Below are 12,910 nucleotides of genomic sequence, written 5' to 3'. Positions count from 1 at the left end.
AAATTATCCTAACGCAAATCTACTTTTTAGTGGAGAAGATACTACCAGCCTTTTTTTAAATTAAAACTTTATCACTTTCAGCTGCAAAGAGGAGCACTTCTACTAGAAAATTCAACCCATGCTTCAACAGATGATGGAAAAGGACAACTGTAAAAGCTTCATGGATTAGAACTGTAAACCTTTGTCATTAGGCTTCAGAGTTATCAGCTCACTTTAACTCCTATTCATTTTAAATATATAGCTCTGTTAAGATTCATTCTGGGGGCAAATCAGTACTGGTTGAATTAGAGCAGCTAGTGAGATGAGGTGCATACAAAACAATGAACTAGTATGGATGGATGGAAGAGATGCATTCTCTTCCCTGCTCCCCCTCACCTCTGAAGAGACTCCTCTGGGCTATAATACCAGACACCCATATAATTTCCTACCATCTGAAAAATGCAAAGTAATCCCCCATATCTTCCTTAATTTCTTACAAGAAAGTTGACTCTCTTCATTAATAAAAAAAAAACAAAACAACAAGAAACACAAACCTAACAACACAACCCTTAACCTCAGTCTTGTTAGTATATTATCCTATGCACCAAAAATTTAGCGTTTACAAAAGTAAATTTCAGAAGTTTCTTAAAATGAGCTTCCACAATTACGTATTTGATTTGAGCAACAACAGGGATAATAGAATCACTGACATGAACCCTTTTATCATATTAAGACAAAGGATTATTGCAGTTCATCATTATAAGACTTCATAGTTCTGCCTCCAACCTTTGTTTTTTTCTAAAATTCACTTGTGCCTTTAAAAGATGGGGCTTCTACCCTTCCAAAATGAAGCACAAATCAGGAAATTAAGGTGATTTGCACAGACCGAAGAGTGAAGGCCTGTCTACAGTTCAGGCAGTCGCATTTATATTCCCTTGACAACAAGCAAAGCCCTTATTCTAACTCCAGGGAATTTTACCACATTTCCCCCCCCCACTCACAGACCAAAATTAGAGTCTTCTAGAATACATCTAGTCTCACTTCAGACAAAGAAGGGTAAGGCTCTTGTAGAGATAAAGAGAAATCATGATCTCTTAATATATGAAGACAACTGCTACTGCTTAGAGGAACAGGTTTCTGTGCATTTTGTTTATTAAAAAAACACACAACACTTTCAAAGCAAAATATTTGTAGCAAATTGAATATTCATTAAAAAAAAAATGTTTTCAGTACTAACAGCTAGCCTATGCCAGGGAAAGCCAGAAGGAAAAGGTAATCAAGAACAGTATCAGCTGTGTTTCTTGCATATAAGTGCCATTGTTCAAGCTGTGCTGATCCCATCTAATAAATGCTCTGCTTTCCTAAAAAGTTCTAAAACAAAGCCAGCTTGAGGAAGACGTTAAAAAAAATAAATGCTTTGATTGGTTACGAAGCTTGTTTATGGGTACGTAAAAACACAAAGAAACACACAGCCATGTAAAAATTCCACTAACCACAAGAATACAGAACAAGACGCACACCTCAATATTATCTAAAATAAGAGTCAGGAGAAAATGCATTTTCCTAAGGGACTACGTAATGTGTAGGCTTGCAGTGCAGCAATTCTACAGATCCAAGAGAACACGTTTCTGTGCAGAAAGCTAAGAGCGAAGGCTGCGCAAGCCACCAGGCACATAAGAGCTCGCTTGTTAGCGCTGAACCGCATCTCCTCGGCAATGCCTTCTGGCTGCACCAAGGCTGCTCTCCCCGAGTGTCACCGCTCCCCCTCCCCAGCCACCAGGCCCGGGGGTCCTTTCCCCGGCGGAGCTGGGGACGCGCATCCAGCTCGGCTCCCCCGGCCCCTCGCGGCACCTCTCTGACTTCGCATCCCTCGGCATCAACCGAGGGGGGATGCGAGAGGGCGAAGAGCAAAATCCTCGCTGCTCACCTCTGATGTGCAGCAGGGCCAGGGGCTGGAAGGGCCCGTTGGGACCGGCCGCGTCCACCACCACCATCCTGCCGCCGGCCCGGTTACATGTCAACATCGGGGCTGCGCCGGGGGAGGCAGCCCGCTGCTTACGGCGAGAAACCGGCCTCCATTTTAGGTCTTTTTATTATTATTATTTTTTTTTATTAAAAAAAAAAAAAGGCAGAAACTGAGGCGCTGTGCAGCTGGAGGGAACTGGCTGCCGGGTGATGTCAGCGGGCGGCAGCGGCCCCATTGGCTGAGGGCCGCAACTTAAAATGACACCGGGCGAGACGCGAATGGGAGGCGGCCGGGGCGGCCGCGCCGGGCCCGCGCCTCAGGCACCGGGCCTGGGGGCCCCTCGGAGCCCGGTTGGGCCATGGCGCTCTGCTCTTCTCCCCCCCCCCGCTAACAGGGGCTAAACGCCTGTTAAGACGGTGTATTGGGTATTTTGCCCCTCCTCCTCCCCCCCTTTTAGGGGAAAAAGTTGAGAGTTTCTGCCAAGAATTGCCACACTGGAGGTCAACTCCACAGTGGAAAAATACTGCATTGAGAGCAGTGTCTCCAACGGCTTTGGCTTCCACAAGCCATCTTAGAAGGTGGCTCCCACTAAGATAAATGCTTTTCACTTGTTATTAGCAGTGCTTTTTTAATATCAGGCTCTACAAGCTTTCCCATGAAGTGCTTCAGAAATGGTTGCTAGCATGAGTCTGTTATAGACCACTGTCACCAAATTTTTCAGCTCCTGAATGCAATCGCTCATTACATGCTTATTTCATTGTCTCTTCTATTCCAGAGATTGACCTATCTGAAGTCTAACTAAACATTGTCAAACTGTGATATTGCAAAACCCATGGAAGTTCAATATTTGTAAGTAATTCAAAAAAATATTTAAAACTGAAGTATCGCATCACTAAGAACCAGAACATGGTCACACAAAAACAATTTCACTGTGTAATCCTGATAAAAATTTATACTACTTTCTTGTGTTAATATATAAAATATATTAAAAAATATAAATTTTTTTCCTTAAGGTATTTGCAACAAAACACTGGAAGTGACATTTTCTTTATCGCCGGGGATTTGAGCATGTATTTTTACAAAGTGTTATTTGAAGGACCGTTTTGTCTCCTAGATACTGCACCTCTGGGAGTGATGTTCAGAGACGTAAGCAATATTGTATTTGTACCATCTCCAGATTGGTGCTTCTCCACAAATACTATTTGCACCAGTACACCACCTTTCAGTATTTAAATTACCTGATCTACAACATTTTCCTAACTGATATCTGCTCAAAAGAGAACTACATCCAAAAGAAGAGACAGTTACATAATGTGCTTACGAAAATTTGGAACAAAAATGTTTAGGCATATGCTTACCTGGCTGCAAAAATTGTATTGCCCTACAATAATAAATTGTCAAAGGTGAGTTAGAGCTGTACTGAGCATTATTAAATCAGAAGAAGGGAAAATACTAATTGGGATATATAAGAGGAATATTAACCACTTGATACATGAAGAAATCAATTGGATTTACTCACTGATGACTGGGCCTGATTTAAAGTGGTAACTCATGGATGTATCATTTTAGGAACAATGCAAACCTGGTCTCCTTTAGGCTCTCTCATCAATCTAGAAACAGGCTCAATTAAAATATGATCCAGGTGCTTTTTTTGGGGGGGAGGGGTGGAGTTGGTGATGAAGAGGTCTAGACAGAGTATCCAAGTGTTTTAAAAAAGTAATTATGGAGATGGAATTAGTTTTTCTGCAGTCACTGTAGTAATCTTCCTTGATGTAGGAGGAATTTAAGTTAGACATTAAATGAAAGTCTCTCACAATACGTGTAGTGAAACAAAATAAGACTGCAAACTTTCTCTCCAGTTTAAAAAGAGACAAACATAATGAGTGATATAAATGCACTTGATCCTGCTTTTGAGTGCAGCAAAGAATACATGAACTTCTGATACATTCTTAAACCTTTCTCTAATGCTGCAGAGATTCAGATCACTTGTCCTTCTAGTCTAGGCAAAACCAAGGGAGGTGTATTCTTAAAAGAGTTAGTTTTTCTATTTCTATATCCCTTGGGTATACCCTAGATATGAAGCTTTAATCTTATAAAACAAAGGCTACCAGAGAGATATGTCGTTAACAAAACCAGGATTTAAAATAAAACCATGAAGAAAAAAAAAGCTCAGTATTTTCACACATGGAATTTTATGAGCAAATTCTGTTTCTCTTTCACATCTAAAGTACAATTAGGCTGTTCTACAATGATAAGCCTCAGTATGATGAAGGAAAAAATTGTGTTTAAAAGTTCCAGTTTATCTGGTAAACATGTCTTTAAAAGAGAGCTGCTGTATCTCCTCCTCTCTACTCACATCTTTGCTTTAATGGTAGCTGCTGCTTCTGTTTGAAACTCCCTGCAAATACAAGAGTGGATATGAAGACTGCTGGTACAATGGTACACAATTTATTATCTTCTGTACTGAACACAACAGAGCAAAAAGGGAATGTTACCTTAGTTACAGTGCCATTTCCTACTTTATCCATAAGCATGGCTTGAATAGTTGGGAGGTTCATTTGCAAAAATTTCTGTAACAGTTCAGTAAGTCAACCCCCTACATTGTTCTAAAGAGAGTAAGTGATAAATGTGCAGCGCTAGCAGTAGTACTGGCAGAGCACTAGATCACGTTCAACTAAGTTTTCTCTTGTGAAATACCCATATCCTGTTCACATTTCTTCCTGTTTGCAGGACTCTTCCATCTAAAGCTAGTACTTACTAAATTATCATGAAACTTGCTCAAACAGCTACAATGCCGTATATCCCTGTTGTGCTTCTTGCAGGGTGCTAGGGGAGCTGGAGAACTTCAACCTTTACAAGACCATTTGCTCATTATCAAAATCTGGTATCTTCTTACCATTTACACAGACTAAGAGGTACATTCAGCTCAGGAGTTCTGTATAGCTGCTCTTTTCTTCAGCCTTATAACATTTGATTTGCCACCAAAAGAAAATATTTAATTTGAATTAATTTGAGCAACTTCATTGGTAAAAATATCTGCAAAGAAAACTGAATTAGGAATTGATTTTTTAATGGGAAGGAAAAGAAGGTTAGCACAAATGGAATAGCATTAATGATTATCAGTGGGAGGACGAGATTATTTGAACAAATTTATGAATATACTTTCATTGCAAAAGAATCAAAAAACATTAATACTAAAAATGGCAGCTGAACTTCACAAATTAATGAAAAAATATATTGACAGCATAGCAAAACTGTAGCTATTACACATTTCCTCTGAACCTGCTTTTCACTTCAAACCTCCTGACAATAGGAATGAAGAAAAATCCTATCAAGTTCTCAGGATTTAATTGTTACATTTAGGATCCAGCAGGACAGCTGGTGAATTATCTTTATACCGAGAGGCTATGTGGCATTTCCTTCAAAACAAGCAGTCCATTTAGATTGTGATGTAAAAATAAACAGACAAAATAAAACACCAGAAAAAAAAAAATCACCTGTGCAAAGCTTGCCTTTATTTATGTTCTGAACTAGTTAATGTTCTAACTACTAGTGACAGAACCAACAACACAGAGGACAGAAATTCACCTAATTTTGGTTATTTCCATTAAGTTATCTTAAACAAAGCTGTCTACCACTCAGAATAAGCATGGAGTTTGAGCTTTTAGATTGAGGAGGGGAAAATATTATTTAGCCCAGACTCCAAGGTAACTAACATTCCATGAATATTGAAGGTGCAATTCCTCAGCAACCTAAGCCAGTCTAGTTGCAGACTGCTTGCGTCCTCTTCCTGCATTCCCATCTGTTTCAGACCCACAGCTGCGAAGGCTGAGTCCATTAAACCAACAGAAAGCTACTTACTTTACTGTCAAGATGCTTTTCTGTTAGGTTAGACTTTCACGGGAGTCAAAACTGAACTAAGTCTTCCTGGGCTGCTGCTGCAATCCCACCTCTCCTAATCCACATGTGCCTAACCGTCTGCAGCCACGTACCTTTGAGCTCTTGCAGCTGCATGGCTGAACCAGATTAGGGAACAGAGCAGAGTTAAAATGAGAAAGAAACAGGTTGGGATGAGCCATGTCAGTACTATTATCTGGCTCACCAGACAGCCATACAGAATAGAGATGGGAATAAACACATCCAGGCTTTATTGGTAGGACCAACTTAATTCCCCTCCGCCCCCCCAATTTTCTTCCCTTTAAGAAAAAAAAAAAAAAAAAAACAAATAAACAAACCACATTCTCACAAATGACAAAGATACAGTAAAGTCTCATCACTACCATGAACAATGAGTTCAGAATGTTACTCGAGGACAGTAACACTTTTAGGGGAGGAAAACACATTAGGTACTACACAGTCTGGAAGAGAAGCCATAGCAATAGGAAGGATACTGGACTCATACAAGGCTCTGACTTGATTCCAAAGGACAGGCAAGAGGAAATGTTCTTCTCATGGGAACAGAGGCAGTAAAAACCATCTTAATAACCAGCTATCAAAAAAAAAATATTAAAAAAACAACACTTGGATAAATAAAACAAGTGTGAATTATCATTTGGCTTCCTTGAAGAGCTCCTAAGACTGAAGCATAGAGAAATACAGTACTCTATCTTCAATGTTGAAAACCTAAAAATGTTTGCTTACTAGAGTACAGGAAAAAATTGATTAAAAGTGGAATTGGCAAACATCTGCCCATGGCTGAATTTGTCTCTGTCTGGATCTCCTTGTATTTGCATGGTCACTGTAGTGCACACAGACTCAGTGCCAAGTTTTACTTCAGCCAATACTGTATACTCAAAAGATTTTTCAAGAGGGGAAAAAATACTAGATATCTGAGTTTGGAAAGCTGTACAACACAAAAATTCATTAGTTACCTTAAAAGAACTGTTTTAAAAATAGAATTTAGTGCAAAAATATACTTCCCAGAGTAGATAACAGAGACTCTTTTCAAGAACTGACACTATTTTAACCAAGCCTTGTTTAAAACCTAACATACCAAACTCACTCCTGTATGTGGTCTTATTACACAGATCGCAAGCCATTCTCAAGAAGTAAATGACACCTAGAAAATTACATTTAAGAGTAAAACCTTGAAGCCATGCTAGTTATTGAGCAGATGCAATTAAACGCATAAATATTGAACACAATGTTTGATTAGTAGAGGTCTTAAGAAATGAGAAGTTTAGCGCAGTGAAAAAAATGTTTCACTGTAAAGGTATCATTACAATGAAAACCTGTGCAACAAAAAATGTTCGTTTTTGTAAATACAAGCATAATAAAAAACATTTAAAGAGATCTAAACTCTGAACATACAGGTTAAAAAACAGGATTTAAAATATGGTATTGTCTTATTTTCCATTTTTATGGATGCTAGCCAGGCTTCAGTGGAAACAAGTTTGGTAGGAAAAGCTGCCAGTGACAGATGTAGAGCATTCTTCTAACACTTTCAGCTGCTGACTAATGAGTAGGTGTTTGATAGGGCAGTTGAAATGAAAAATGGCTCATTAATCCAAGCCTGTGATTTCATGTAAAGCTAGCTAACGAAAAAAACACTCAAGCAAAGTATTTCTCTCTCTTTGTAACCCCTTTTTTGGGTATATTTATTTACTCACAAGGTAACATTTGTCTTTAAAATGTTACAACATAATTAATACTGGATAATTGCTAAATACTTTAAGATTAACGCTTTCATAATCATTAAATATTAAAATATTTACTGATTTGATAGCGTACTTTCCTGTATGAGCACTAAACAACTGCCAGCTTTTGCTGTACAAAATTTCTGTGTTTACCACTCACATTTGTTTCAATAAGTCTTCTAGACATACAAAGTTACTAAATGAAGGTGGCAAAGAAAGCCTCCACAGCTCTTTCACATGATACAATAAACACATTCACTGACAACTAAACACACTGATGTAGGACCTTCTGCAGTGCTTTGCTTTACAGGCTTTTTGTTTCAGTAAATTCAATAGAAAATTAGACTGCCAAAAATACTATAATAGCATGAACACAGCCAGGACCAGAAGAATAGCACTTAGCATACCGAGTTAGCCCAATGTAGTTCATGTACAACAGAGAAAAGCATCATCTGTTTCACAGAACTGTATTCATCGATGTTTTGCATGAGAATGAATTTGTTTGGCCTCAGTGTTTTGCCTTTTACATGCATTACGTCTCAGGGCAAATTACCTTTTATAGTAGCATTATCTTGTTAAATCTACCACCTCACTTTGCATAACATACTTTTAGCTAAACAGCGATGCTACCACCTTGCAGCTGGACAAAATTCTTTATTCACTATGAATACACACAAGAAGTGCAATTAAACCGGAATGGCTGAAATACTGCACCTCCATTCTGGTTTACAACTGGGAGGAGGTTTCTGTGACAGAAGCAGCATTAAACATTGAGACTTCCAGTCTCAACAGCTCATAAGAAAAACACTCCTCAAAGCCTTAAAATGGTCCTTTATCTCTATGGTTCCCATAAATTCAGGTAAATTATGGATACCCAGCCTCTTTTGTATCACGGAAATAGGTGGCAGTTTTAAACAAGAACTCCACACTTAGTTTGAACATATCCAGATGAGAGTTTGGGGAAGTTACCAGCGTATGTGGTTGAATTTCCCTGTAGCACAGAGGTCAATACTTCGTTTGCTTTTTAATTTACCTTGATCTGAGTTTTGCCTAGCTATCTGCTCTCTGTGTTGACCAGAAACACACAGTGGTCTTCCATTCTTCAGAAACTCACTTCTTCCTCGTGGGTACGATGGTTTGATCAATGAATATTAGGCCCAATTTTTATTTTATTTTTTTAAAAATATTTAAAGTCTTAGAATCTTAAAATGGAATCACTTCTGCAATCTTGATTCATCAGATTTTAATATTGTATAGAGAATGAAAACAGAGCTATCTCCTAGACATCCACTTATGACTTAAAAGCATTAGGAAAGCTTTAATAACACTTGTCTCTCTATCAGAGTTCTGTATCACAGGCAGACAAGTTGAGACACCATCCTCAAGTTCTCTCCTTGCACAAAACAGGCACAGAATTTGGCATACCTCTAAAAGTCTCTGGTTAGAGAAAAAAAAAAAAAAGAGAAACCACACACTCTACATGAAACGTGCTCAGAAAAAAACGGCACCCTTATGACCAGTCATGGTCATTGCTTCCCCACTTTTTTATAAAACAAAGTTTTGACTTAGAGTCTGATTTCACCAAACCACTGAATCAGAAAGACATCTTCACCAAAATGTCAAATACAGCATTAATCAACACACACAGCACGACATTCAACAACAGAATACCAAAAATCTATTAATCATATCATGTAGTTATGCTACACCAAAGCAGCAATGTTGCATATTCTACACTGCTCAGCACTCAAGAGTTAGTCTAAACTTCCACGTCTATCAACACAGCTCATTTCTTCCTACCTTTATATATATACACATATAAACACACACACCTTTATAAGAAAATTGCATCCCCATTTTCCAAGATCAGAAATCCAACCCCAAAAGGAAAGTAGTAATTCTGTACAAAAATTGGGATCTGCATTTGAGAATAAAAGATGAATTGCAATTGCCATCTTTAAGATTACGTAAAACAATGTTCACCCTCATGTAGAAAAGAAAACAACAACGCCGAACTCACAGACAAAACTATGACACTATTATCATGGGAGTCCTCTATGAGGCTATAAAGCAGATTTCCACCCAGCTTTAAGACAACCACACAGACATGCTACAAAAATAGCGTATTTTTGAATTATTTCCAAATCTACGTATGCACGGCTAACACATGCTCATGGGGAAATTTTTCAACACTTTGGAGTATCCAGGAGCACTAAATTTTTTTAATAAAATTATTAGTATTTTAGAACTGACAGAGAATATCATCTTTTAATGAATACTCCTTGAAGGTTAAAGCTGGATTTGTGACACAACTGTATTTGACAGCGTATGAAGTATTTTATCCCAGTCAGGGCATCCTGAATATTGTATTCAATTCTCTTGCAACTTTCTTTTGAGTATTGTAGGATTCAAACCAAACAATTAAAAAAAAGCCTCACCATCTCACCATTTTATACAAGTTTTCTAAACACATCATGTTTACACAGTTTACTAAAATCAGCACATCCTTACAAAAGTAACATGTACAAATACAAGTATGCTCACCTGTCTGTGCTGTCAAAATCCCTTGTAGCGTATAAACTGAATGTACATAATGTACAGGGGAACATCTCAGAAATAATTAAGTAACAAGACTAGAATGGTGAAAAACCTGTCCACCTGTAATGCAAGTATTTCTAAAACTATGAAGTCTTATGAGTACTTAATATCGTACATTTTTGAATCATTAACCTTAAATTTTACTTTTCTGTATTAATAACCTTGCACAGCAGTGAAAATATGGTAACATTTAGGTTAACTGGTAACTGTTTATGAAATGCCACATTGATGGCTGGCCTGTTTTTTGTTATTTTTTGTTCTTTACAAATTACTCAGCAAGTCCATCAGAACAGCACCTCACTGATGCAGTCCAGCAGATGCTAACAGTGGCACACTACTCATTTAGTGAGGGCCAAATATGATCTCAGTAAAAATCAGAGAGGAAAAGCACCTTAATTGTAAAAATATGCTTGCAAAAATCTTTGCATAGAAAATTCAAACAGGATTAAATCTGACCATCTCCTAATAATTCAGATAATAAGCTACGCCCTACAAATGTTTGTCTGAGAATATTTTCCTGAAGAAAACACTTAAGAGGAAAAAAGCTGGATTTGGAAGTAAATGCAATTACTTCAAGCCAAAGTTAAAAAAAAGGTAAGTAAGAAGTTATCTTTCCCTTCCCACAGCATTAAACCAGATCACTGTTTAACATTTTACAAAGACATCTGAATAATGGCCTTTGGACACTAACCATTCCCCATAAGAACGGAAGTGAAAATGTGTTATTGCAGCCATCGAGCATGTAAGCAACAAGTATGCGATTTATAGCATCTCTAGATTCTATTCAAAAGTTTCTCTTTAATGTCAATTATTATTGTTTCCCCTCAAAACTAAATTAACATAGCTAGGTGATTAGCACATCTGTATCACACATGCAAGCTCCAGAGCTTTTTCTGGTATAATGTAATTACACCAGGGTGTCAGAAGTTCATAGAGGTAACCTACATTACAGAGCTGAAGTGAAGATGACCCACTGACCCATCAGCTTCACCAGAAATAAGCAGTGTAAATACCAGCACATGGCAAACTAAATCACAGACACTCTAGAATTATTTGCTAATTAACCATGGAGAAATTATCCATAGCATAACAATGAATTCCAGTTTCTTCCTTAAAGTCTAAAGGGGCAGTTGCAAAGAACACAAACTACTTCCATGTGTCAGTGGTCAGATACATATAAGTACTTTTTTTTTTTTTTATACATTTATTAAACATTCATACTGAACACTTAGGCTGTTTGTCTCTCCCAAAACACATTCTAAATTTGTTAACAACTTCAATACATCCTGAATTACAACATGCTGTTTTCTTAAGAGAGCAAAAATAAAGAAACCGGTAAGTTTCTGAAAGCTGAAACACCCTTAATTATTTATACTTGGTATAACCAAAGCATTAATCAGGAAGTTTTCAAATTATAACAAAAAAAATCTTTAGACCTATAGTTTTTTCTTTTTCCCCAATGAATAGCTGAAAGCAAAATCAACTTTCTGTAACAAGTATCTATACTACAAATTTTAGCTAACAAGGAAAAACAGATGAGCTCAAAGTAACATAACACAAGGCCATTGGTACAGAGTTTTTCCATTTTGGTGAAAATTGGCAAGATCTTCTCACAATATTTGACCACTTAGATCACAGTCCTGGGAGCAGCTCACCAGGGGTCCTTCTGTGGTATATATACAAGCTGCCTGTTCTTCCTGAACCAAGTCAGGTTGCATTGCACTGTGCAGCAGGGAGCTTCGCTGGCTTGCAACTTTGCTAATACACATCTTTGTGCTCCGTAAAGCAATAGCATCATACACTTCTCAGAATTTATATGTTTATTTCTATTCTTAGAGCCTCTTAACTCACAATTTATTTCCTATTCTTTTTGCGTTATCAAAGCTATCCAGCTCCTCCATTTCCTGAATAAACTGAGGGTTCACAATGTTAATCGTGATCTGCTCCAATGAATACAAATCACACTGCACTAATAGCAGTTAACAGTGCAGGCAGGCTGGTATTTCCAGAAGCACTTTCATGCAACACCCAACACAAAATTAGCAGCACAACTGAAGCCCAAGAATTGAGACTATTTTAGATTAACAGGCAAAGTGTTTTTCCCATATAAGAAACATTTACAAAAAGCCACTGACACAAAAAATAGTGGCTACCTCTGGGATACTACAGGCCATTTAGAGTCTACCACTTGCCAGCTTTCACAAGGCTAACATAGAATTTTGAGTCCGTGAAGATGGCTCCATACACTGCGTTTAAAACACATCTTGCATGTAGTGCCTCACACCACGCAGTACTCAACACACCATCCATGAAGATGTACATTTCTTGGCCTATCACACATGGAAGAAAGGTTTCCTGGTTTCTGTAGCCACAGGTATAGAGCTACTCCTTAGGAGTAACAAGAGTTTGAAAGCTGGTTAAACACAGCTAAGCCAAAACAATGCTACATTCTTCCCAGCTCATCACTCAAGTCAAACCGACCTTAATCCTCTCAGTCTCTTTAAATTACAGCCTGCCAGTCTGCTTTAACTCCCATCCAGACACAGATATTAAACACTTAGCTGTCCAAAAAGAAACTTTAGGAATCCTAGTCATGAGTGAGCACGTGTAGTGGGAACAGCAATTATACAGGCACCTGCTATGATCCAAGAGACCGGACATAGCTTTATTAGTAAAGGTAGTAATTATTATATATCACTAGATCAGCAATTGCACTAGTGTTTCATAACAG

General features: G+C 37.9%; 1 protein-coding gene across 3 annotated transcripts in view; it reads right to left on the bottom strand.

Annotated features, from left to right (window-relative positions):
- The window catches only part of PPP2R5C (protein phosphatase 2 regulatory subunit B'gamma), an 81,090-nt gene that overhangs the window by 48,731 nt on the left and 19,449 nt on the right, over positions 1–12,910 (bottom strand). Inside the window, exon 1 of one of the 3 annotated variants that reach the window (XM_035327952.1) lies at positions 1,907–2,172. The exons of the other annotated variants lie outside the window; for them this stretch is intronic. Within the exon in view, the coding sequence (XP_035183843.1) occupies positions 1,907–2,003 (97 nt within the window). The 5' untranslated portion in view covers positions 2,004–2,172. Of the gene's footprint in view, positions 1–1,906; positions 2,173–12,910 lie in introns of those variants that run through there. 3 annotated transcript variants of the gene reach the window in all.

Source organism: Oxyura jamaicensis, chromosome 5, assembly GCF_011077185.1.
Source record: "Oxyura jamaicensis isolate SHBP4307 breed ruddy duck chromosome 5, BPBGC_Ojam_1.0, whole genome shotgun sequence".
In the NCBI taxonomy this organism is placed as follows: Eukaryota; Metazoa; Chordata; class Aves; order Anseriformes; family Anatidae; genus Oxyura; species Oxyura jamaicensis.
The sequence above is the reverse complement of the archived record's forward strand: the minus strand, read 5'-3'. Positions and strand labels throughout refer to the sequence as shown.